At 40.1% G+C, this 23,810-nt stretch overlaps 1 protein-coding gene and 7 non-coding genes across 10 annotated transcripts; all 8 read right to left on the bottom strand.

The window, feature by feature from the left end:
* Positions 1-15,846: 15,846 nt before the first annotated feature.
* trnas-uga (transfer RNA serine (anticodon UGA)) lies at positions 15,847-15,928 on the bottom strand. Its single transcript has one exon. It is a non-coding gene; the product is annotated as a tRNA-Ser (tRNA).
* A 161-nt stretch (positions 15,929-16,089) lies between these two features.
* trnas-aga (transfer RNA serine (anticodon AGA)) lies at positions 16,090-16,171 on the bottom strand. The gene has a single exon. It is a non-coding gene; the product is annotated as a tRNA-Ser (tRNA).
* A 166-nt stretch (positions 16,172-16,337) lies between these two features.
* Positions 16,338-16,419, bottom strand: trnas-uga (transfer RNA serine (anticodon UGA)). Its single transcript has one exon. It is a non-coding gene; the product is annotated as a tRNA-Ser (tRNA).
* A 417-nt stretch (positions 16,420-16,836) lies between these two features.
* Positions 16,837-16,918, bottom strand: trnas-aga (transfer RNA serine (anticodon AGA)). The gene has a single exon. It is a non-coding gene; the product is annotated as a tRNA-Ser (tRNA).
* A 171-nt stretch (positions 16,919-17,089) lies between these two features.
* trnas-uga (transfer RNA serine (anticodon UGA)) lies at positions 17,090-17,170 on the bottom strand. The gene has a single exon. It is a non-coding gene; the product is annotated as a tRNA-Ser (tRNA).
* Positions 17,171-17,586: 416 nt separating this feature from the next.
* trnas-aga (transfer RNA serine (anticodon AGA)) lies at positions 17,587-17,668 on the bottom strand. The gene has a single exon. It is a non-coding gene; the product is annotated as a tRNA-Ser (tRNA).
* A 1,863-nt stretch (positions 17,669-19,531) lies between these two features.
* Positions 19,532-19,613, bottom strand: trnas-aga (transfer RNA serine (anticodon AGA)). Its single transcript has one exon. It is a non-coding gene; the product is annotated as a tRNA-Ser (tRNA).
* Positions 19,614-20,192: 579 nt separating this feature from the next.
* Positions 20,193-23,497, bottom strand: LOC103481911 (uncharacterized). 3 transcript variants are annotated; one of them, XR_014084947.1, is made up of 4 exons: positions 23,271-23,497; positions 21,529-23,040; positions 21,212-21,425; positions 20,193-20,953 (listed from the first exon to the last, which is right to left on the bottom strand). XR_014084947.1 is itself a non-coding variant. In XM_081600132.1 (3 exons), the coding sequence occupies exons 1-3, from the start codon at positions 23,490-23,492 to the stop codon at positions 20,655-20,657; spliced, it is 735 nt and encodes a 244-aa protein (XP_081456258.1). In that variant the 5' UTR covers positions 23,493-23,497; the 3' UTR covers positions 20,193-20,654. The 3 variants fall into 3 exon arrangements, 1 of the variants encoding a protein (XP_081456258.1); XR_014084948.1 differs by having other exon boundaries at positions 21,529-22,682; XM_081600132.1 differs by lacking the exon at positions 21,529-23,040.
* Between the last annotated feature and the right edge of the window lie 313 nt (positions 23,498-23,810).

The following is a 23,810-nucleotide window of genomic DNA, read 5'->3' as shown; positions in this document are numbered from 1 at the left end:
TGTTTGACATGGTCAGAGACGGGGAATGCATATAAACAGAATATTGTTGCTTGTATTTCATTGTGACAGTGGTGACTAACTCACATATTTCCTCAGCTGTCAACTTTGTTTTCCATCAGCAGAAATGACCCACTGTTTTAGTGAGCTCCGGCATCTTAATCTCCAACAGCAGGTTTGGACATCGAGGGCAGAAAAATGTTGATCCAATTGGACAAACACAACAGAGACATTTGGTAACATAATAGACACTGGAAAGATAATAGCACAATATAATATACACATTTGATCATTATTTTGTGGTTGAGATAATGCCAAAATTTTTTGCAATGATGATGATTTGATATGTTTTGCAGCTGCAGTTGGACTAGTTGCAGTCACTGTTGAGGCCCATCAGATGACCAGGCTGCTATTCTCTGATCTCTAACAATATTTTCAACTCCTATGAGACACTCAGTGTACTGTAGAACAAGGGGAAAACAGTACATGCTCCATTCAAACTGCAGATCGAAGAACTCATCCTTTTTTGGGGTTTCTCAGCTAAAACTTGGTGCAATTTGGAGGTGTGTGCACTTCTGTGTCACAGACTCATACACCCTTATGTCAGATGTTCAGGGTGCTGATGTTTTAGTGTTAGGTCCATGTATTGATGTAAGGTTAGATTTGCTTACCAACAACACCACACATATGCCATGTAACTGGAAATAATGAGAAAATGTGTCAACCTAGCTTTTTTCAGTTTTCTAAAAAGCAACATGATTTACGTGGAATAACAAGAATACATCGAGAACATTTGACATATGTCTCAGGAGGACTCCGCAACATGCTCTTTATTTGTCCACGTTTTAGCCCAAAAAGCATTTCTATACCGGCTGAGATATGTGGGTAAGACTCCAAGCAGTGTGTCAGTCAGTGGCTTTATTTCTCCTAGGGGGTCGCTTCTGTCTTCTTCACTTTTAATTATTGCCACTAAGGCTCAGTTGATGGGTGAGGAGAAAACCTTCCTAAACCGTCCACTTTTACAGAAAGCTTTGGTAGCATCTAGAATTGAACCGCTGTTTGCTGAACAAGCCGGCCGGGTCTGCAGTGAAGGAGGTAAACACTCCGGCAATTGAACACGATTGTGCTGTAAGTGCCATGGATTTCAGCGGGACACAATGCACAAGTAACCGCTCTGCTGATGAAAATGGTCCGTAGATAAATACAGTTCCAATTCAGTGGAACACTGAAGACAGCGAGTCATTTCCTTCTTTTTTCTTTTTTTTTTTTTATTTATTTATTTTTTTTCTTTAGAGCTGACTCAGTGGAGCAGATGAGAGTTGGGGCTTGTAGAAAAGAGTTAGATTCCTCTCGGAGAAAAGGTAGCCCTGGAGACTTAAGGGCGAGAATTTGCTGCACGCATCGTTTGCTTCTTTAATTTGAGGATCCTAACAGGAAGAGTGTTGCTGTATGGCTGAGCGGTTCCATCCCTCATTATAGAATGGCTGCTTGTCTCAGTCCATAGGCTCAGTCCTATTACTTCCACTGTTGCAGCACAGGTTATTATGAAGGCCCCGCAACTTATTCACAACAGCAGTGTTGATTGGGAGGGGCTTCTACTTTTAGCATCGGAGAAGTTTGACACAGAGTTTGGGTTTGGGTTGGCGAGAGCAACACATTTCGATGTGCTATTGTTGTTCTTCATCAAATATAGACACCTTCGCTCGTTTGTTCTGTTCAATGACTCTTGGCTTTTTGGCTACTTTGATGGGAAATGGGAAATATATGTAACTAAAAAAACCCCACCAAGATGTACTGCAAGTTTCCATCCAAACTGATAGGTCTTGGTTAGGGGAGCAGCAAGGAGAGCCACGGTAACTCTGGAGGAGGTACTGCGACTCAGTTCAGGTGGAATAATTTGTCGGTGCAACAATACTTCACAAATCAGATTTTTATGGAAGTGTGACAATCACAATGTTGTCACTGAAGCAAAACAAACATGAGCCTTGTTTTAAACTTTGTCACAAGCTTGTTAAGGACATGGTAAACATGTTAATTTACTAGCCTGATAAGAGTAATACAAATTTTAAATGTTACTTAAATTCTGCACACTCTCTAGAACAAACAATCCCTGTAATAAAACATCCACAAAGCATTTTGGCTACGTTAGAGGCTGAAAATGACTTAAGAGTAGGATAGAAGATCGCCTTTGAGCAGAAAAACATCATCATGCAACGGAGAGACAATGCAGAGGTTTTGATAATTTTTGTTCATTCAAATGGACCAGTCAAAGTCCAGACTGAAATTCAGCTGAGAATTTATGGCAAGACTCAAAAGTGGCTGTTTGCACATTCTCCCCCATCCAGTCTGATCTAACAAATGTTCAGACTCAAACCAGGTTGAGGCATATCCCCCACCAAAAAAAAATTGTAGCTGAAACTGCAGCAAGAGGGATTCTACAAATCATTGACTCGGGTCGGTCGAAGACAAGTGCACACCACACTTTTCAGGATGTTTTCCTTTTCCCTTCACTTTCCAGTTGTGTAATGCTTTCTGTTGGTATAAATTCCAACCAAATACATAACTATTTATAATGCAACAAGGCTTGAAAATAGTCAATGTAAATGAATAATTTTGTAAGTTGTCATATCTATCTCCTTATTCAAAAGCGGATAAATTGCCCAGAACCATTCAGCATGCTACACTGATGGCATGCGATAGCAATGTGCAATAGATTTCCGACCAGTATAAACCTCTGATTTGCTCAACTTTTTGGGTATATAGCAGGAGCACAATCACAGCAAGAACAGGAGGAATGGCATCTACGCGTCCTAAAAAGCTAACAAGAGCTTCTGGTTTTCTTTCCAATCTGCTGGAGATCCAACTGCTTCTGTTTCTGCCTGTTTTCATCAGCCTCACAGTACAGTGATGAAACTGCTATCCTGACATTCCTGCTTCTGTCCAGCAGTCACGATCCAGCATCGTTTTCCTCAGCTCACTCTGTTCATTTTTAATTTTTTTTTTTATTTCTGGATGGCCACATTTTCATTAGTTTCCCCTCATTTTTCTTGCATCTGCTCTCATTCTATCTTTTTTTTTCCCTCTCTATTCTCACTCCCACAAATACTCCATGTGAGATGTAATATTAAAATGTGATACGTGTCGGGGAGGAGACAAACAAAAACGATTAAAGCAAACAACACCATCAGTGAAGACTGGTGGCACTACCGGTTCTGGATTAAGAATCGTTCAACACGTAAAAAAAAACAGAAACAAAAGAGACAATAGTAAACCGTCCGCATCCTCATGTCTTTAGCTACAAACATAAACACTTACTTCTTTTTTTCCTCGTGTGTACAGATAAACCCACGCAACATATAATGTAGAAAGAATGTACTTCTGCTGTTGCTAATCAGTTTGTTTAATTGCAAATTTGCACAAATGACAGGATTTGCATTTTGTTTCTGTTCCAGTTTAACTTCTGAAAACCTCCCCCTCTCCTTTCAACTGCTTTTGACTTTCCTTCCTCTTCTGGGAGGAAGAAGAGAAAAATCTTTGCTGCTTTTTTTTCTTTTTCTTTTTCACCTATGGGAGTTTGACTGTCCACTGCCCATGGGCTTTATGGACTTAGAGAAGGCTTAGGGCCATATTCCCCAGGGGAGGGAGTGGTGGGAGGATCCGGAGCTGTAGTTACTTCTACAGCTCTCTTTTATCCAAAGTGAGAGTTGCATCTGTGTTCTCGGAGCAAAGAGCTGCTCTCTCTGTCCCCATGGGAGAGCTAGTCCTTCTCACTGCCTCCATTTACAGTGGCGGTAATGCTGCGCTCTTCATATTTAAAGTTTAGCGGATGACCTTGTTCTCATAGTGGTCTTTAAGCCATAACCTTTGGCACACAGCAGCTACACAGCCAAGGATCTTCAAATCGGGATATGTGGTTTTTCAACTCAAGATCAGCCTCATTTTCACTGAGGATAAAATTTTCTCAAACTGGAGTTATGCACATCGATTTGCTGCAGTTTTAAGCACTGCAATTTAAAAAAAAAAAAAATCAGCTGAAAGAAAAGTTTTAAAAGTTCTGGCTGTAAAAAGTGGTCACTTAAGCTACTGTTCCACCTCCATTAAGTCAAACTGATCAGCCTCTTTGCCTTTGATCTTTGACACCAACAAGGGGTCTTTATCCACAAAATTGCCACTTCATTGACACCAGGTTTTTTAATGTTATTATTGCAATATTTTACTATCTTATTACCATTTGTCATGTACCATTTGTCTTTTTGATTATGATTGATCTAATGGTGTCATATGACTGCTGGTATTTACTTTGTGTCCAGCACTTTGTGTACAGCCAAGCTGCGTTCATAGTCACTTAAATCTCTATTCTGGTATTTGTGTAAACAAGCAATTAAACAAGTGGCCAGTGATTGCATCAAAATCCATATTTAAGGAACTATTTTCTTCTAGGTGTTGTTTTGTGAATATTTTCCAGAAGACTTGTGTGTTTTGTTTAACAAAAGACACCCATGAAGGCTAAATTGACCCAGTTTACATGAATGCACCCAAAAACCAACACAAGCAAAACATAGAAGCCTAATACCAAAACATGTACCTCTTATTACCAAGTAAAGTTTCAGCTCTGTTGAGGAAGCTCAAGCAAAGAAAGCCCAATTCTGCCCAATTCTTTGACAGTGTTTGTTTTTACCACTGAAGGTCTTTCCCTGTCTGCACATTCTTGTCACTCTTTCATTCCAGTTTTGTAGTTTTGTGTTCCTCCTGACTTCCTACCCAGCGGCCTCTTTTGTTTGGTCTTAACAGATTGGTAATTAAAACGCACCTTCCGTTCTTTTCTTTTTTACACGTCTTCCCTCGAGTTCTGCATTTGGCTGTTATACTGTCATCACTGCCCACCGTTGCAGCTTTTATCATGCATCCAAATCCCCCCCTCTAGTCAGCATTCTGCACAGGGTAGATGCACACACAGCACTAAACACTACATAACACTGCCCTGAAGAACGATTTTGCTTAAGGACATCTGTAAAATAGAAACCAGCATCTACAGTCTTAGGAAGAAAGCACACCCTCTCTTAATTGTAAGGTTTTGGGTATATGGAGTTATTAAAATGGAAGTAATGACCAAGATGAAGCCAAAATAGAATGTCTGTGTTCCAAGACTCAGTAGAGCCTTGTTGCAGCCATAGGTTTTTAAAATGGAAGTATGCAATGTCCTCTTTGAAAGTTTTCAATCTAAGAAAGGAATGGAAAGACATTCTCCAAAGAAGAATGGTCTCGATTTCCTCCACAGCAATGTAAAATACTCATTGCTATTTATCACAAGCACTTGATGGCTGTTGTTGCTGATTACTTTCACATACAGTTTTAACTGAATTGGTTTAAATAGCATTTTTTTTCTCTCCCTTAATCAATGCAATTATTATTTCAAAGTTGTATTTTGTATACTCAGGTTATATTAGTCTGATATTATTCTGACATCTGGGAAAATGTATTTTTCAATCGTTGACTTTATTGCTGAAAACAATGTTCACCTACAGAGTGAACATTTCAAAGTAGATTTCATAGAACCATAGGAAATAGATGCTGGACAGCTTGTCTTTAATGCACTCAAGAACAGCATTATATATTTCTGGAGAGTCACAAACCGTTTTCCAGCCCTTCTGCAATTTTTCCGCCCTCTAGTTGCCACCAGCAACCTGGGCTGTCAAAGGCTAGAGAGAAGAGATCCCTTTTTCATATTTCCCGTACCAGACACAGACCTCTGTGAGTGACCTCTTTAAAATGGAGTCTGAGCTGACTCCATTCACTTGTCTTCACTCTTGCTGCTTTTACCCTTCCTGTTCCTGTCATTTGTAATTAAGGGCACTGATGGAGGGCGGGCAGCTTATGTTGTGTAGGTGCACCGAACATGAGGGGAACACACTGGGCTTCACAGACAGCAAGGCATGCACTGCAAACGACATGGCCAAGCTGACCGTCAGCATGCATGATTAATAGGATTTGTGTCTCATTTCCCTAACTGTGCACCTTTCCATCCATCCATCCTTCCATCCATTGTCTACACTTGCTTATCCTTGTTGGACTGTTGCGTAGGTTGCTAGTCCATTACAAAGCAACATCAACACACATAGAAATTACAACCATGACCACACACAATGTCTACTAAGAGCAATTTAGGAAACTTAACATTCATGTTTTAGAACTGTGGGATAAAGCCACAGAACATGCTAACTCCTTGCATAAAGACCCCAGGTAATGATTGCAACCCAGGACATTGTTGCTGCAAAGGAGTAGTGATAGTAACTCTAAATGAGTGCTTATTTGGAACTAAAAACACGGTACACAAGCAGCTCAAACATTCAACCTGCTATCCACACAAATCATAATGACCAAAGGCCCATCCGTCCATGTATCCATCCTGATCGTCTTACCTGTCAGGCTCCAGTTCCCATCTTAGAAACAGATCTCCCCATAAGGTACGTCAACCCAGATTTCCCAACCAGCTCGTTTGCCTGAACCAAACTTACTCTGATTTCCTCTCTTGGGTTATTAAATGTTTCCCTTTGCACCTTCGTGTGAGCCTACAGGAGTATCATGACATTTGTATTATTACTGTGTTGTTCACTACTCTCAGTTCCTGACCAAAAGAGGTTACATCTTTATGTCTCCTTAACACAAACTGAGAGCGTGCGATGTGCTCACATTCCAGAGGTTCAAGCTGAGCCATGGGTTTTGATAAAGAGCAGCTTCAAAGTTTCATGTACACAAGAGATGGTTAAACATGAGTAACTCTAGTTTTGGGAGTAACTCTAGTTTTGGGAAGGAGGGACGTTTATTGACTTTGTCCCTCTAAATTTTGGCTTGCTAAAGAATATTTAATTCTAAGTCTTGCAGAGATATATATACAACCCCAATGTACTTCACTTGTTTAAATTGCTTGTGCTTGTGAGTGTGTATACCTGGGATGTTTGGCTGAGACTATTAAAACTTCCCCAGCTCAGTTCTCAGTGTCCTGAGTGTTTGGGTCGTCTCCATTAAGATGTAAAGAGGCTTTAGGATAACTAAGGTAATGTTGACCAATACAAATCATTTGGGAGCAAGTTGGCCTACAAACCTAACTCTGTTTTTGTTTCCAATTTCTTTTCATAAGATGTGTGTTTTTGTTGTATATTTCATTACTGATATCCTAATTATTTTCTGCTGTGAGAAGCTTGTAACCTCGCTGAACCTGATGTGCCACGACTCTAAATAGGAATTGAACCCTGAGTGATCGCAACTACTTAAGAGTCAAGCACTGGCCTCGTCACATTGTTTATGTCAGCACTCCGCCTGCACCAGTGTGTCGAATGTTCATGCGGTTCCCGGCTAATTGATGTGTTAGAGGGTAGGATATGGTGATGTGCCAAGGTCGTTAACTGAAATGTGAGGAATAATCATTTTTGTTTCAGGGCCATGGGCCAACGCATGGCACAGAGAGTAAGAGAGTGAGAGACGGCTGATTCCGATTGTCCGGCCAACTCAGCCACAATGTGAAGTAAACTCATCTGGAGCAGATCCAGAAGTTGTTCTTGGAAGTCAAGCTCTCCGTAGTTTATCGGAGAGGCATCAATAACCCGGAGGCTGATTTTAGTAGGTACAAAGATCATTAAGCAGGGTCCTGAGAGAAACTTCAAATAAATCTGAAATCAGAGAGATAAACAGCTTGAAAAGTACATTTCTATCCGGCCATCTGTTTTGCTCTGTGTTCTCTCAGCATTTAAATTTCTTCTGGCTCTCATAAGTTTACTTTCGAATATCCTTGTAATGCGTCCACTCACGCAAAAGAGTGTTTCGGTCCCCTACAATTTTGCTTTGCTGATCACTTTATCTTATCCTGACTCATTAAGTATGAGTTAATGTGACTTTCCATCCAAGAGTCTACAATACCTGAGCCGAAGTGGATTACCATAATCATCTCCGCACAATTGTGTGATACAACCAGATTGAATTCATGCAGCACTGGTGATTATATTACAGCATTCTGTGACATTTTTTTTTCCATTTACGCAATTTGTCCCGTATGAAAAAGACTCTAAGCCCTGTGAAAAATTGCCTTTGTGCTTCGTCTTTTTATGCTGCCTTAGCCAGGGAAATTGGGTCGCAGGAAAAATGTGAATGAAACACGGAAAGAGAGCTTGTTTGGTTTCCAAGGAGTCTCTGTGACGTGGCAGCCGTGAGAGGAAAGCGACAGTTAGAAAGCCTTACATGGATTTAGGGGAGCAATCACAAGTGTCATATCTGCCTCTTACTCCTGAATCATTGCTGGAGAGAGACTTCTTGTTCTGCAGAAGTAAATTTTGGCTGTCTTGCCTTTGTTCATAGCAAATGGCAAAGATGAAAGCAGAGGGCTATAGAGAACACCGAGTCCATTTGTTTAGTCAGCAGAGGTTACTAAGAGTAACAGGAAATGGGTCTCAGCTTGTTTCTTTCTGTGTAGAGTTTGCTTGTTCTCCTTGTGCAGGCGACGGTTTTCTCTGGCGACCCCAGAGAAACTAGAGTTCTCTGGGGACTCTGGTTTCTTCCCACAAAATGCTTTTTTTTTTTTTCTTTTTTGGTCTTTTGGTCAGTTTTTTTTTCGAAAAGTCATCAAGGTTGCAACATCACACGTGATTTAAAATGCATGCTCAATAAAAGAACAGGACTGCAGCTATTATTTATACCGCAATGTCTGGAATCAAAGTGTATCATATTTCCACTTTGCACAAAAGGAAGCAGTGCTTTCACTCATGCAGAGTTAAAGTCCAGCACTTTATCAATAATCCTCTTCTCTAGTTTAATTAAATCTGTAGTACAGTTGTAGTGTCCAAATACAGCTTACACACTCGGGTGATGGGCAACACACTGGCTGTGGTCTTCTTCACTGAATGGCCCCGCTATCACTTAGCAGAGATGGTCTGCAGTAGCTTGATAACTGGATGATTCCCTTTAATCTATTTTCATATCCCGCTGATCCTCTCACTATGCGCTTCCACTTTGCCACAACTACACAACACATGTACACATGTTCTGATCCTTTTAGCAGCACATAACAAAGATAGGCCATAATTGTACTTCACGTGTAGAGGAAAGATGAGAACCTGTGGCCGGTTTTCAATAGATAGCAGAGCTCCGGCAGTAGAACTTGTGCGAGTACTTATGTTTAGAGCCTGTATTTTGTTATTTCACACCATGTCCAGAGACGGAGCAACACTCATCCCCACCTAAAACTTTATAAGAAAAGCCTTCAAGTAACCTACCAAACTTTGCCAGAAGCAAATTGCTGTTTTTATTCGTTATTCCTCGCCTTAAGATCATGTTATTTATGACTCACTGGTAAAGAGGAAAGGTATCATTCTCATAAAACATAACACCGAGATTGATCTGTTTGTTGACTTATTTGTTTTGTTTAGCCAAGCATAAAAACTCCCTCGCAGGGGAACCTCAAAAGTAAAAAAGATCTGCAATGAAAAGGTGCTTTATGCATCCAAATACTTTGAAATGGACGTCTAATGGCCTGCACTGCCTGTTATAAGTGAGCTGGTCGGGCAGCACAGCGCAGAGCTCGATACAGGGCTGGTTTTCACAGCGCATACCCCACAAACTCTGCTACAAGGGAAAAGAAGGTGAAGAAAAACTGCTGCATTTTTGCATCAATTTGGACCCAAATAACAAACTTGCAGTCTTTATTTAAACGACATCAAAAGCCAGGACACTGTAGAAAAAGTAGCTCTCGAGAATTACATGTATGCATTTGATATTGTAGCATTAAATATATATATGGTATCTAGATCTTTAGTTTGACATTTGTGGGGTGCATGAAAAGGGTTCGACGTGCTTCAAACATGTCTTAGGACTTAATATTCAAGATAATCTCCTTTGTTTACTCATGTTTTGGCACACAACAGCTGATTTCCAACACATCAGCATGCATGACAAAATGCAAAACAGTGTTTAAAATATACATGTGCTACTGTGACTTGTTGAAGGACATTTCAGTTATTATTGAGCTACTTAAATGCTCAGTAATTTATTTTTTTCAATATTTTTCTGATTATAAATTTGCAATGTCACACACTGGCTTTTTAAACTTCGGTGAAGAAACATTGCTACAGTAAGCACTCTGAAAAGAACTGAACATTTAGCATTCCAAGAAGCCTTTCCTGTAGTTTTAAAATAAGGCTTCTATCCAAAATATGAATAAATTCACAACTAAACTAATAGCAACTAATGAACCCCAGTCATTTAGTTCAAATAGTTGCAGCTGAAAATGTGCTTTGCCTCGCCTACGAGTGAGGCCGTACAGCCAGTGGAGAAAACAAAGGAGCACACCTCCACTTGCATTGTCGGGTTCTCAAGGAAGAGAACGCGACAACAAGGTAATGTTAGACAGAAGCCTGATGCTTTCCCAACATCTCAAAAAAAAAAAAGTCCTCACATATCCTCCTGTCCAAGCTGAGAAATGACTTTGCTGCGAAAGCAAGACAGTGATAAATAGAAGCGTTCAGGAGACTCCTAGGGAAGCCGCTAACAGCTTAGAATGGGGTGGAAGCAGCACAACCGCTTTTCAGAACCTCCCTTTTGTTGGTCTGGGTTTGTTGTGTGTCTCTAGGGTTTGTGGGTGTTTCTGAGTCATCCCAACGTCGGACGGAGCCTTTGATAAATGCTTCCGAATGAGTACAGATCTCCAAGAAACGCACCTTTGTTCTTACCAGGCACCATCTTGTGAAGAGTGGTATGTAAGAAACTCAGTTAAATCTAAAGAATTTCTTTTGTTGTCTGTCGAATAAGAGTTTATATTTTGGTTAATAAAATGAAAAGATTGGCATATTTTGATGTAGTCTAGGTGTGATGTCATGATGCAGCTGTTCAGAGCAACAAAAAACAATTTCAATAAAATCAGGGTTTTGTTGATTTAGTTTCCAACAGAATGACTCCTCAAGAGGACAGACAAAACAACTTCTTTAGAGTTTGGATTAACTACCAAATACCAAATTGAATTGACTAATACCTTGGCCAAGGTATTAAATAAGTCAATACCTTGACTAATTTTGAACTTATTTTATTGTGTAACAACAGCAAAATCTAGTTTATTATATGTGGAAAAATGTTTCTTCAGCCTTATACACTGTTTGGTGTGATTGTTCTGCCGGAAGTCGTGACTGCGCCATTTTCTGACTCAGATCCAATTAAACTAGCAACACTACAGACTTAATTTAATAGACTGATTAAGAAACATTAACTGTTCTACAGGTCTTGTCTGTGTCCATTCATCTCTTGTTTCAGTTTGCGGTCTGGGAAGCGGAGTTAGAGGTTGTCATGGAAACATTTATCTTTAAACATTTCCTCGCCAACTGCAACCAACAGTCAGTTGGTGACTGTAAGTTTTTTGTGTGCATGCTGTACATTTAAACCTGATTGATTGATTGATTCTCACGGAAGAAAAGCATCCCCATTCATAATGCATGTAAGGATATTGTTTTCATGGTTGATGTCTTTCACACATGCTGTGGAGCATGACGATGTATGGGCGTCATGACAACAGGTTGGCTTATTTGACTACGTATGTTTGCATCTCTTGTACACACAACTGTCTTAATGATTCATAGAAAGCCATGGATTTAAAAATCTGTGGTTTTCTACTCGATCATTATTTATCACAAAACTTAGAATTATTTATATGATCTGACCTGTTCCTACAAATGTCTTAATCATGAATTCAGTTTGTTGATTATTAGATTATTTAAATCTCAGGAATGAGACAACATGTGAAGGTGAGTCACAGGCAGAGGCATGACTAAGATTGCCCAGCAACAATCCCACAGCTTAATCAAAAATTGGCAGTGACTAAGAAAAACCAAAAAAAAAAAAAAACGAAAAAAAAAAAAGCTGAAAGAATTAAAAAAACAACAACTGAAAAACATAAGTTAAGGTCAGAGCAATCATGACAAATTTAAGGTTCAACAGATAAATGTGGGCAGCTAAAGTACAAGAATTTCAGTTAAATTTAGTTTGGTTAAATCAAGGCACTTTAGAGAACACGGGTCCAGTTCCTATCAAAGCTCATTTAAATTCATCCACTGCAGTTAGAAAAATATTTAAATCCAGTTACATTCAGCCAAGTATAGTAGATTATCTGATATTGTTCAGCAAAGCTTGAACTGCCTTTCTTCTACTCTTCCCCATGCTTTCACTATGTGTGTTTCTGTCAGTACATGTTTAAGGTCCCTGAACATTTGGAAAACCCATTTGTGCGTAAGCTTTAACTTCCCCTCTGATGTCTTGAGATGATACTGCAGTATTTCCACATAATGTTCTTTCTTTGTGATGCAGCAAAATATTTGAAAGCATGAATATGCCACTACCAAACGTCTGAGTGGAAAGATGTTTCACCTTTTCCCTTAAACAAATGATCAAATTTAGTTTCACCAGACACCAGGGCTTATCTTCAAAAATTAAAGTCTTTCTTCCTGGGTACATTTGGAAGTTTTAATCTAGGGGGTGGTGTTTCTTCTTCTTTCAGTCTGTATCAGTGTATTGTGCTCTCTTTTCAGCCGACATCCTCCTAAGGCTATTGCCTTTTAACTGTCCAATGTTTGAGATTCTTTTTTGGTCCTACAATAATAACAATCTGATAATTGTTAAAAATTATTATAGCCTGAAAGAAAAAAAATACATTGTAAACCCATCTTGATGGAAATTTGTCACTGACTCAACTCTCCCAAAGAGGAGAAAACTGTCCTGCCAACGGCAGTAACCGTTTTACCAGGATGCTTCAGTAGTCTTCAGACTTCAAACTCAGCACTTCAAGTGCTGAGTTTGTCCATGCTATTTCAGAATATCTAGTTAAAATGAAGAAATCAATTGTTTTCACAATCTGATTGGTTTAACTACAGTTACGTTTGTGAACATGTATTAGATAATTGCTTTGAACTCAATCAATTCTCACGTGAAATGAAGCGTTCCAAGGAACCGTCAGAGCTGCAACAAATTGTTAGCATCTGTATACCCAGACGCTGTGGAGGAAGAATATTCTCTGGGTTCATGAACCATTTCCCAAGCTTTATGGTCCCAGGATGCAGCTTTTTAAACTGGTGCTCACTCATGTGTAAACAGTAGGTCAATTAACCTTGTATCTTTGCTTTGCCCTCCCATTTATTCAGCTCATGCTGTATTTCTATTGGTGGTTCCATTTCTACCTTGCTGTCCCACTCAAGATTCTGTCACGCATAATTGGTGATCTGTTTGTTTAGCGCGCCTTATTATGGAGATTGTTTTTATCTCAAAGCTGCAAAGAAAGGGTTTAGTGCTTTTACATGTTATTCTTTCATCTAGTGCTTAATTTAGCTTGCGTTTTCATTACACCGGTCGCAGAGTCGAACTGCGTGTTAGCGGTTAGTCTGAAAAGCGAACGTGTCAGCGGGTAGGAGAGCAGATAATAAGAAAAACAAGCTTATTGTTGCTGTTCGTAATAAGCAAAAACCTGCTTGACCTGGCATTAGTGCTTGGCGCTGACTCATTTCACCTTTGACTGGCTCAGTAAAGTTTAAATCAATTTCTTTGCAAAGCTGTACATTCTTGAGGCATTTTTTTTCTGCATTCAAGGGCACGTTCTGTTCTTATTCAGATCACAATTCTGCAAAAATCCTGTACGTTAATTGCATCCAGTAAGTTCTACAAACAAGTTTAATTAGGGAACATGCCTATGAAAGATTCTTAAATGGAAATTAGCAGGAAAACCAAAAATTGCAAAAGCAGTGCAGGAAATATACACTGGATATATGTACTGCTACAGAATTGAAACAACTGAGACAGAATTCCATCAAAGACCCAAGATTAACTTACTTATTCCCATACTGCACTATGCATATGCGTCACTCACTTCGGCATTCTGGATTCTTGAATTTGAAAGGGAAATTGGTGACATTTCCCTTTCAAATTCAAAAGGGAAATGTCAGCAGTTTCCCTTTTCCCTTTCCACATCTGACAATGTGGAAAACCAAAAGAGCAATACCATTTCATTGTGACATTAAAAAAGTAATATGCTACAGTACTAGGCAGTGATTTCAACATCTTTCATTCTGGTACATACACACTATTCAGAGTGTGACTGCTGCAACTGAAAGATCCTAACAACAGCTGTACCCAAAATTAACTCCCCAGCCAGATTTTGGTTTAAAAATATTTTTATTCAACCAACAAGTTTGTCCCTGATTGGAAATAATATGACTATATACCGTATTTTCCGCACTATAAGGCACACCTAAAAATCTAAAATTTTCTCAAAAGCCGACAGTGCGCCTTATAATCCGGTGCACCTTATATATGGACCAATATTGAGCCACAACAGGCCTAGCAACTACGGTAAGCAGCAGCCGACTTGATTTTCACCCGTAGAAGAAGTGCGTGGTGCATGCTGGAATAGTTGTCAGAACGCTGGTTTGTTAATAAAATTTGACTGAACTATCTACCTACCGACCGTCTAGAACAGGGATGGGCAACTCCAGGCCTCGAGGGCCGGTCTACTGCAACTTTTAGATGTGTCTCTACTTCAACACACCTGAGTAAAATAATGAGGTTGTTGGCAGGACTCTGGAGAACCTGACTGCACTTAGGAGGTGATCCAGCTGTTGGATTCAAGTGTGTTGGACCAGGGAGACATCTAAGAGTTGCAGGACACCGGCCCTCGAGGACCAGGATTGCCCACCCTGGTCTAGAATCAGGTCGTCTGCAGATCATTTAGCACCATGTTCTCCACAAAAATGCTGTGCGCGAACGGAGAAGGGTGACCATCGTCCGGCCACGCCCCGGCCCAGTCGTAGAAGGCTCTCCTCGCCGACCGGAGTCGGACTGTTTTGTTGACGTTCACTTTAGTGCAGCTCCATCTAGTGGATGCATAAGGTACTCTACTGTAGCATCTATTCTATGTGCCTTATAATGCAGTGCGGCTTACATAGGAAAAAAGTTTTAAAATGAGCCATTGATTGAAGGTGCGCCTTATAATCCGGTGCGCCTTATAGTGCGGAAAATACGATGATGTAAAACGATGATCAATTAAAAAAAACAAAGTCTTCTAATAGCTATATCTTAGTATAAGCTATTATAAGCTTACAACATTTTCCAAAATTTGTGAAAAAATCTATATTGTTACCCTTTTGCTGGGTTAGCCCAGTTGAGAAACACTGGGCTAACCCAGTGTTTCTCAATTATTTTCTGTCATGCCCCCTCTAGAGATCATAATTTTTTTGCTCCCCTAAACTCAGTGCCCTTCCCTCCCCAGAATTTAAATACTATTGTGAATCTCTTCATATTTAATAATTTGTCGTAAAAACCACTGGCACTAGCATTGTATAATCTTATCAAATCCGCAGTTTTATTGTTCTAAGCCTCAAAATAATTTCCAAAATCAGTTTATTGAGAGAATCACTAACATTTAATCAAGACTACTCAGTTTGTAAAAGAAAAAGTGCAAGCCTAAAGCCTAAAAATTGCACTAATCTTCAATATCTGATTGGAGGACCTTTTTACTCTCTGTGCTCTCTAAAACTAGACTGGCATAAATTTTATCCATCAAATATTACTAAAACACTCAACATAGTTGGCAGGAATCAAACCTGCACTGGGAAACCCCAAGGGATTTCTAGTCCATCGCCATAACCACTTGGCCACAATAACCCATGTACTAGCTATGTTAGGACACCAGAAGCCACCAATGGATTCATAGGACAAAAGCCTAAAAATTGCTGTCTTCTTCAATTTCTGATTTGAGGACCTTTTTACTCTCTGTGCTCTCTGAAACGTAGACTGGCATAAAATTTGTCCCTCAAATATTACCAAAGCACTCAACGTTTTTGGCAGGATTCGAACCTGCGCAGGGAGACCCGAATGGATTTCAAGTCCATCGCCTTCACCACACGGCCACAACAACCCACATAGTAACAACGTTAAGAAACCAGGAGACAAAACTGGATTTATACCAAAAAGCATAAAAATAGCATCTTATTCAAACTCTGATTGGAGGAACTTTTTACCCAATGTGCTGGCTAAAGTATTGACAGGTATATATATTGCCAATCAAACAGCACTAAACGTTGTTGGCAGGATTCGAACCTGCGTGGGGAGATCCCAATGGTTTTCTAGTCTATCGCCTTAACCACTCGGCCACAACAACCCACGTACTATCTCTGTTAGGACACCATTAGACATCAATGGATTCATCGGACAAAATCCTAAAAATTGCACTAATCTTCAATATCTGATTGGAGGACCTTTTTACTCTCTCTCTAAAACGTAGACTGGCATAAATTTTATCCTTCAAATATTACCAAAGCACCGAACGTTGTTGGGAGGATTCGAACCTGCGAAGGGAGACCCCAATGGATTTCAAGTCCATCGCCTTAACCACTCGGCCACAACAACCCATGTACTAACACTGTTAGGACACCATTAGACACCAATGGATTCCTAGGACAAAAGCTTAAAAATTGCTGTCTTCTTCAATCTCTGATTAGAACACCTTATTACTCTCTCTACTCTCTAAAACGTAGACTGGCATAATTTTTATCCATCAAATGTTACCAATGCATTCAACTTTGATGGCAGAATTCAAACCTGCGCAGTGAGACTCCAATGGATGTCAAGTCCATCGCCTTCACATCTCGACAACAACAACCCACATAGTAACATAGTTAAGACACCAGGAGACAAAATTAGATTCAGAGCAAAAAGCATTAGAACGTGGCTATTTTTCAATGTCTGATCGGAAGAACTTTATACGAAATGCACTCCCTGAAGTTTAGACTGGTACATATATTTCCAATCAAACATAGTGCTAAATGTTGTTGGCAGGATTTGAACCTACGCAGGGAGACCCCAATAGATTTCTAGTCCATCGCCTTAACCACTCGGCCACAACACCCCAAGTAGTATCACTGTTAGGACACCATTATACACCAATGGATTCTTCGGACAAAATCCTAAAAATTGCTGATTTCTTCAATCTATGATTGGAGGACCTTTTTACTCTCTCTTCTCTGTAAAACTAGACTGGCATAAATTATATCCCTCAAATATTACCAAAGCACAAATGCGGTTGGGAGGATTCGAACCTGCGAAGGGAGACCCCAATGGATTTCAAGTCCATCGCCTTAACCACTCGGCCACAACAACCCATGTACTAACACTGTTAGGACACCATTAGACACCAATGGATTCCTAGGACAAAAGCTTAAAAATTGCTGTCTTCTTCAATCTCTGATTAGAACACCTTATTACTCTCTCTACTCTCTAAAACGTAGACTGGCATAATTTTTATCCATCAAATGTTACCAATGCATTCAACTTTGATGGCAGAATTCAAACCTGCGCAGTGAGACTCCAATGGATGTCAAGTCCATCGCCTTCACATCTCGACAACAACAACCCACATAGTAACATAGTTAAGACACCAGGAGACATAACTGGATTTATAGCAAAAAGCATTAGAACTTGGCTATTTTTCAATGTCTGATCGGAAGAACTTTATACAAAATGCACTCCCTAAAGTATAGACTGGTACATATATTTCCAATCAAACATAGCACTAAACGTTGTTGGCAGGATTCGAACCTACGCAGGGAGACCCCAATAGATTTCTAGTCCATCGCCTTAACCACTCGGCCACAACAACCCACGTAGTTTCTCTGTTAGGAGACCATTATACACCAATGGATTCATCGGACAAAATCCTAAAAATTGCTGATTTCTTCAATCTATGATTGGAGGACCTTTTTACTCTTTCTTCTCTGTAAAACTAGACTGGCATAAATTTTATCCCTCAAATATTACCAAAGCACAAACATTGTTTGCAGGATTCAAACCTGCGAAGGGAGACCCCAATAGATTTCAAGTCAATCAATCAATCAATCAATCAAATTTTATTTGTATAGCACATTTCAGCAGCAAGGCATCCCAAAGTGCTTTACACAATCAAAACAAAAACAGAAATAAACAGTGACAAAGAGAGAAATTAAAAAAATAAATAAAAATAATAAAATAATAAAAAAAAAAAAACAAACTCAACTTCTTACCAGAGGACGCCGCCGTCCCACACAGAATTTAACTAACTTATAGTTAGAGGAGTCTGCCCTCCCGCGGACTTTAACTGGTTCCATTCCATTTCCATTCCACTTTAATTTTCATCGTTTTCCACCCTCATTTTTCACTTTCTTACCCATACATAAAAGAAAGAAGAAAAAAAAATTAAAAACATTAAAGACATAAAAACATGGAAGACATCAAAACCCGCACTCTAACCCTAATTTAGCCATAAGCAACTCTAAACAGGTGGGTTTTAAGTTGAGATTTAAAGGCACCCAGTGTTTCAGCTGTTTTACAGTTTTCTGGAAGTTTGTTCCAAATCTGTGGTGCGTAGAAACTGAATGCTGCTTCTCCTCGTCTGGTTCTGGTTCTGGGGATGCAGAGCAGACCAGAACCAGAAGATCTGAGGGGTCTAGATGGTTGGTACAGTAATAACAGATCTTTAAGGTATTGTGGTGCTAAACCGTTCAGAGATTTATAAACTAACATCAGTATTTTAAAGTCTATTCTCTGAGCTACAGGGAGCCAGTGTAGGGACTTTAAAACTGGTGTTATGTGCTCTATCTTCCTGGTTTTAGTGAGAACCCGAGCAGCAGCATTCTGGATCAGCTGCAGCTGTTTGATTGATTTATTAGTCAGACCTGTGAAGACGCTGTTGCAGTAATCAATGCGGCTAAAGATAAATGCATGGATGAGTTTCTCTAGATTGTGCTGAGACATCAGTCCTCTAACCCTGGAGATGTTCTTCAGGTGATAGAAGGCTGACTTTGTGACTGTCTTAATGTGGTTCTGAAGGTTCAGGTCAGAGTCCATCACTACTCCCAGGTTTCGGGCCTGATCGCTGGTTTTTAGTTGTAATAACTGAAGCTGTGCATTGATTCTAGTTCGTTCCTCTTTAGGTCCAAAGATAATAACTTCAGTTTTGTTTCTGTTTAGCTGGAGAAAGGTTTGGCACATCCACACATTTATCTGTTCTAAGCATCTATTCAGTGATTGGATGGGTTCAGAGTCACCTGAACAGTCCATCACCTTAACCACTCGGCCACAACACCCCACAAAGAAACAAGGTTAAGACACCAGGAGACAAAACTGGATTTATAGCAAAAAATAAGTGGTGACTTCAATCTTGAGTGTGCAGGTTCTATTCCCCCTGCACTCTCTGAGGTGTAGACTGGCATATATACTGCTAATCAAATGTAATGCTAAACGTTGTTGGCAGGATTCGAACCTGCGCGGGGAAACCCCAATGGATGTCAAGTCCATCGCCTTCACATCTCGACAATAACAACCCACATAGTAACAAAGTTAAGACACCAGGAGACAAAAGTGGATTTATAGCAAAAAGCATTATAACTGGGCTTTTTTTCAGTGTCTGATCAGAATAACTTTTTACCAAATGCACTCCCTAAACTGTAGACTGATACATATATTTCCAATCAAACATAGCGCTAAATGTTGTTGGGAGGATTCGAACCTATGCGGGAAGACCCCAATAGATTTCTAGTCCATTGCCTTTACCACTCGGCCACAACAACCCACGTATTATCTCTGTTAGGACACCACTATACACCAATGGATTCATTGGACAAAATCCTAAAAATTGCTGATTTCTCCAATCTCTGATTAAAACACCTTATTAGTCTCTCTGCTCTCAAAAACGTAGACTGGCATACATTTTATCCATCAAATGTGACCAAAGCATTCAACTTTGGTGGCAGAATTCAAAACTGCACAGTGAGACTCCAATGGATTTCAAGTCCATCGCCTTCACATCTCGACAATAACAACCCACATAGTAACAAAGTTAAGACACCAGGAGACAAAAGTGGATTTATAGCAAAAAGCAATATAACTGGGCTATTTTTCAGTGTCTGATCGGAAGAACTTTTTACCAAATGCACTCCCTAAACTGTAGACTGGTACATATATTTCCAATCAAACATAGCGCTAAACGTTGTTGGCAGGATTCGAACCTATGCGGGAAGACCCCAATAGATTTCTAGTCCATCGCCTTTACCACTCGGCCAAAAATGGGGCAAAAGGGACTGCTTGAAGTGGGGGGAAAAAGGAGGGGGAAAAAGTGGGGGGGGGGAAGAGAGAAGAGAGAGGAAAAATCTAAAGCTTCTAAACAAATACATGTTTCAACAGCCTTCATGTCATTGTTTTATGCTCCTAAGCATTTTAATACTTTCAAGTTCAATATAGAATAACATCCAAATTACTGTTAATTTTGAATTACTGAATTACTATACTGTATCACTTTTGAGAGGACCAACAAAATTATAGAACCCACAAATAAATGATCAGTGATATTTATTCACTTTTACTAAACATTCTCAGAGGGTAAGATGGCAAGGTATTTATAGCATTAAAGTTTGAAATGTTTGTTTTTCTTTTTTTGCTCTTGTTCATCTCATTTACATGATCATCACCAAACTATTCAATAACAGTCATCTTCAGTGCCTGATGATAATCTCAAATTATAACAATAGATTGGAGATGCCAATGTAGAAGCATGGAACACATGAGGGTAATTGGCTCTGTTAAGACAAATTTCTCACTAAATACAAGTGTTATTAAGACATTACCTGAGATGACATGGGAGAAGACTCTGCCTGGGGAAAAAGAATGTCAGGGGATGGCATTTCCAACTGGCTTTCACACTGTAGCATGTCCTGGGTGCTCTCTGAGAGAATGTCAGTGACATCATCTTGATCCCATTCAAAAATGCAGCAGGACAACTTGGAGCAGAAAGTTCCATAAAGAGGATGATGTTCTGTTGTGAGACCGGTTGTGAATCTTCTCATGTAGTGAAAGATGTCAAGCCTCACATTAGTGTTCCATGGCCGAAACAACTCAAGCAATGGAGGCACACCTGTTTAAGCAAAAATAAATATGTATAAAAAACACAAATTAATAAATTCTACAGCATTTAATTTACCTGATGAGTCACAGCTGATGGTATTAATGTTGCCACATGAAACATAACTGCTACGCAGAACACAATACCTTGTTCACAATACATTTCTCTTACATTGGGTTTTCAATAATTAAACTGATCATTAAATATTTTAAACTGTGGACTTTAAACAAATGTTATAATGAATTACAACAAAGTCTGAGAATCACAAACCTGATTCACTACAGCAGTCTCTGTCGACATAAAGGATATGTGGCTCGGGTTCCCTAGCATTCTGGAAGCGCTTCACAATCCCCTGGCACAGTTCCTCCAACCCTGCTCCTTCACCTGTGGTCAGCACACAGTTCAGAACCTGCCCATACTCGTTGGTGATGTTGGTCATCCAGGTTGCGGTCTCAGAAATTCCACCAGCGAGTTTCTTGGTTATCTGTTTTGTAAAAAAGAAAAAAAAGACCATTATAATTTGATTAGAATTTGGAGTGCAAATTCTAACCAGAATTGAGAAAGTTTTTAGAGGTGTTTTACTATACCTTTTTGGTTGAGTCGAGCTTTAGAATCCTTCCATATGTCGACGTTATGACACCCTTCATCTCGGACAAGTGGCTGAGTATTTCATTTGCATGCACAGTCTCAAACCACTGTGCAAGAGGAAGGGGAATAAACTCTGGTGGATTCTTGTAGACCACTTCATGGCTCTGAGTTAGGGCGCTCTTCTTCTTGTGAAGCTCACAGTCAGAGAGATATTCAATGGTGCGTTTTGCCCATTCCTCACTGTGCAACTCTTCCAGTGCTTGCTGTACATAACTGGAGCTGTTTCCAACAGTCCGTGGCTTCAGGAGAGTCACACACCTTTTGTCCAGAGCCAATTGTGTGGTGAGAATGGCTGGAAACTTGTTTCTATGGGCAGGATCTAACTGATTTAGCACCTCAGTGCTCCATGGACAGACGGGTATCATGCATTTACTGCATCTTGGATAGTCTCCCCCAATCAAATAATACCTTGTATCCAGGTCTATAACTTCTCTGATTTTTGTGTATATTCCAGAGTGATGCATTTTTCTGCTGCACTGATGACATTTTAAAGGAATTCCCCACATCCGCATCGGTGCCCATAAAAACATCCTCTGCCTGAAGTAGGTTGTTGGATCTGGAGGTGCAGTAATAATCTTTGGTAGACTGGGTGGATAAAACCAGTTTTGGGAGAATTGTTGCTTAAGCTGTCCGGTAGGGTGGTAGAGGCATTGTGCAACCCACTCCTGGTCTGCTGGCTTGATGACTCGTACAAACTGCTTTGGAAGAAAGGTGACCCAATTCACCTGTGGAGGCCTAAGGTGGGGAATAGGTGAAGAAGCAACTGAAGGAGTTGGCTGGGGGTGTTGCACAGGTGCAACACACTGTTGTGGCTCAGGTGCTTGTTTCCGGGTAGGTGTTGCTGGTTTCCGGGGAGGTGGTGCTGGTTTCCGGGGAGGTGGTGCTGGTTTCCGGGGAGGTGGTGCTGGTTTCTGGGGAAGTGGTGCTGGTTTCCGGGGTGAAGTTGTTGGTATCCCATGTTGCGTGTTGAAAGCTAGAGATTGGACTGGCAAAGATGGTGACGTTTGGTGTAGCGGATCATGGCCTTCTTCAATGTGATGAAGTAACCCCACTGCACCCTTGACCTTTTTCCCACAATGTTCACAACATTGCTCTGCATGAAAGTCAGACAAATGTTCAGAAAAAAGTTCCACATTGATGTCTTCACTACACAGTGCACACTTTATCTGATTTGGAGTTTGACTGACTGACATGGCTGGAAGTTCGCAGCTCCCTGAAGTTGAACTCCTCTGTGCTGTCTCTTCAGCTGGAACTGTGCCTAGACTTGGACTGTTCTGTGTGGCTGTATCTGCTGCAGCTTCAACTATGATTGAGCTCCTGTGCAAGCCAGGATTAACTGTATTTAAAGCTGAACTGCTCTGTAGGGTTGGACCTGCTGTAGCCCTAGATACACCTGTGCTGCTCCCTGCACCTGGCATGCTTTCAGCTTGAATCCCTGCCTGCTCAGCTGACTGTGGAAAAACAGCATTGAATAAACTTGTGTGACAAATCATTAAATTCTGTCCAGTGTTCTATAACCATTTCAAATTATTGTCTGCTTTTGTCTTACATATTAAGATAGGTAACAAAATAATAATAATAAAAAACTTACGTGAAGCACTTAAAAATTTCAACAGTCACTGGTATGAAACAGCCTTTATATCATCTATTGTTATGTATACAATAAAAGAAATTCACTTACCGTATGATAGCCGCAGTAGCAGGGGATTTTTTTCCCAAATATGTCGATCGTCCGGACATTTTGGTTGAAGGCAGGAGTCAGTGGGCATCCGTCTATCCGCTGGATAACAGACTTCCACCTTCTTGCTCCAGGTCTCTTCCCAGTGGTAAACTTAAACTTCCCCTGAGCATAGAGCTGCATGACACCAGCCCAGTAAGAGTCCGGTTTTCCTGTCTTCGTCATTTTTAAAAACTGTACAAGTTACATCACATGTTAGAATAATAATTCAAGCACAGTATCTCTTTATGGTGGACAGTAACTAGTCACCATATAAATAAAATATCCACCATAAATACAAATTTTACCTCGGTTAAACATGTGTCAAACAGTAGGAGACGGAGGAGCAACAACATTCGTTTTTTCCGCGTAGATCACTGCGCATGACATACGTGATGACGTAGCACGCAACATACTAGGACTTTGTTAGGATTGGTTACGACTTTGTTAGGAATTGTTAGGACTTTGTTAGGAACTTGTTAGGACTTTTAGGAATTTGTTAGG

Source organism: Poecilia reticulata, chromosome 19 (assembly GCF_904066995.2).
Source record: "Poecilia reticulata chromosome 19, P_reticulata-male-v2, whole genome shotgun sequence".
NCBI lineage: Eukaryota > Metazoa > Chordata > Actinopteri > Cyprinodontiformes > Poeciliidae > Poecilia > Poecilia reticulata.
Note: the sequence above shows the minus strand (reverse complement) of the source record. Positions and strands in the feature narration are given on the sequence as shown.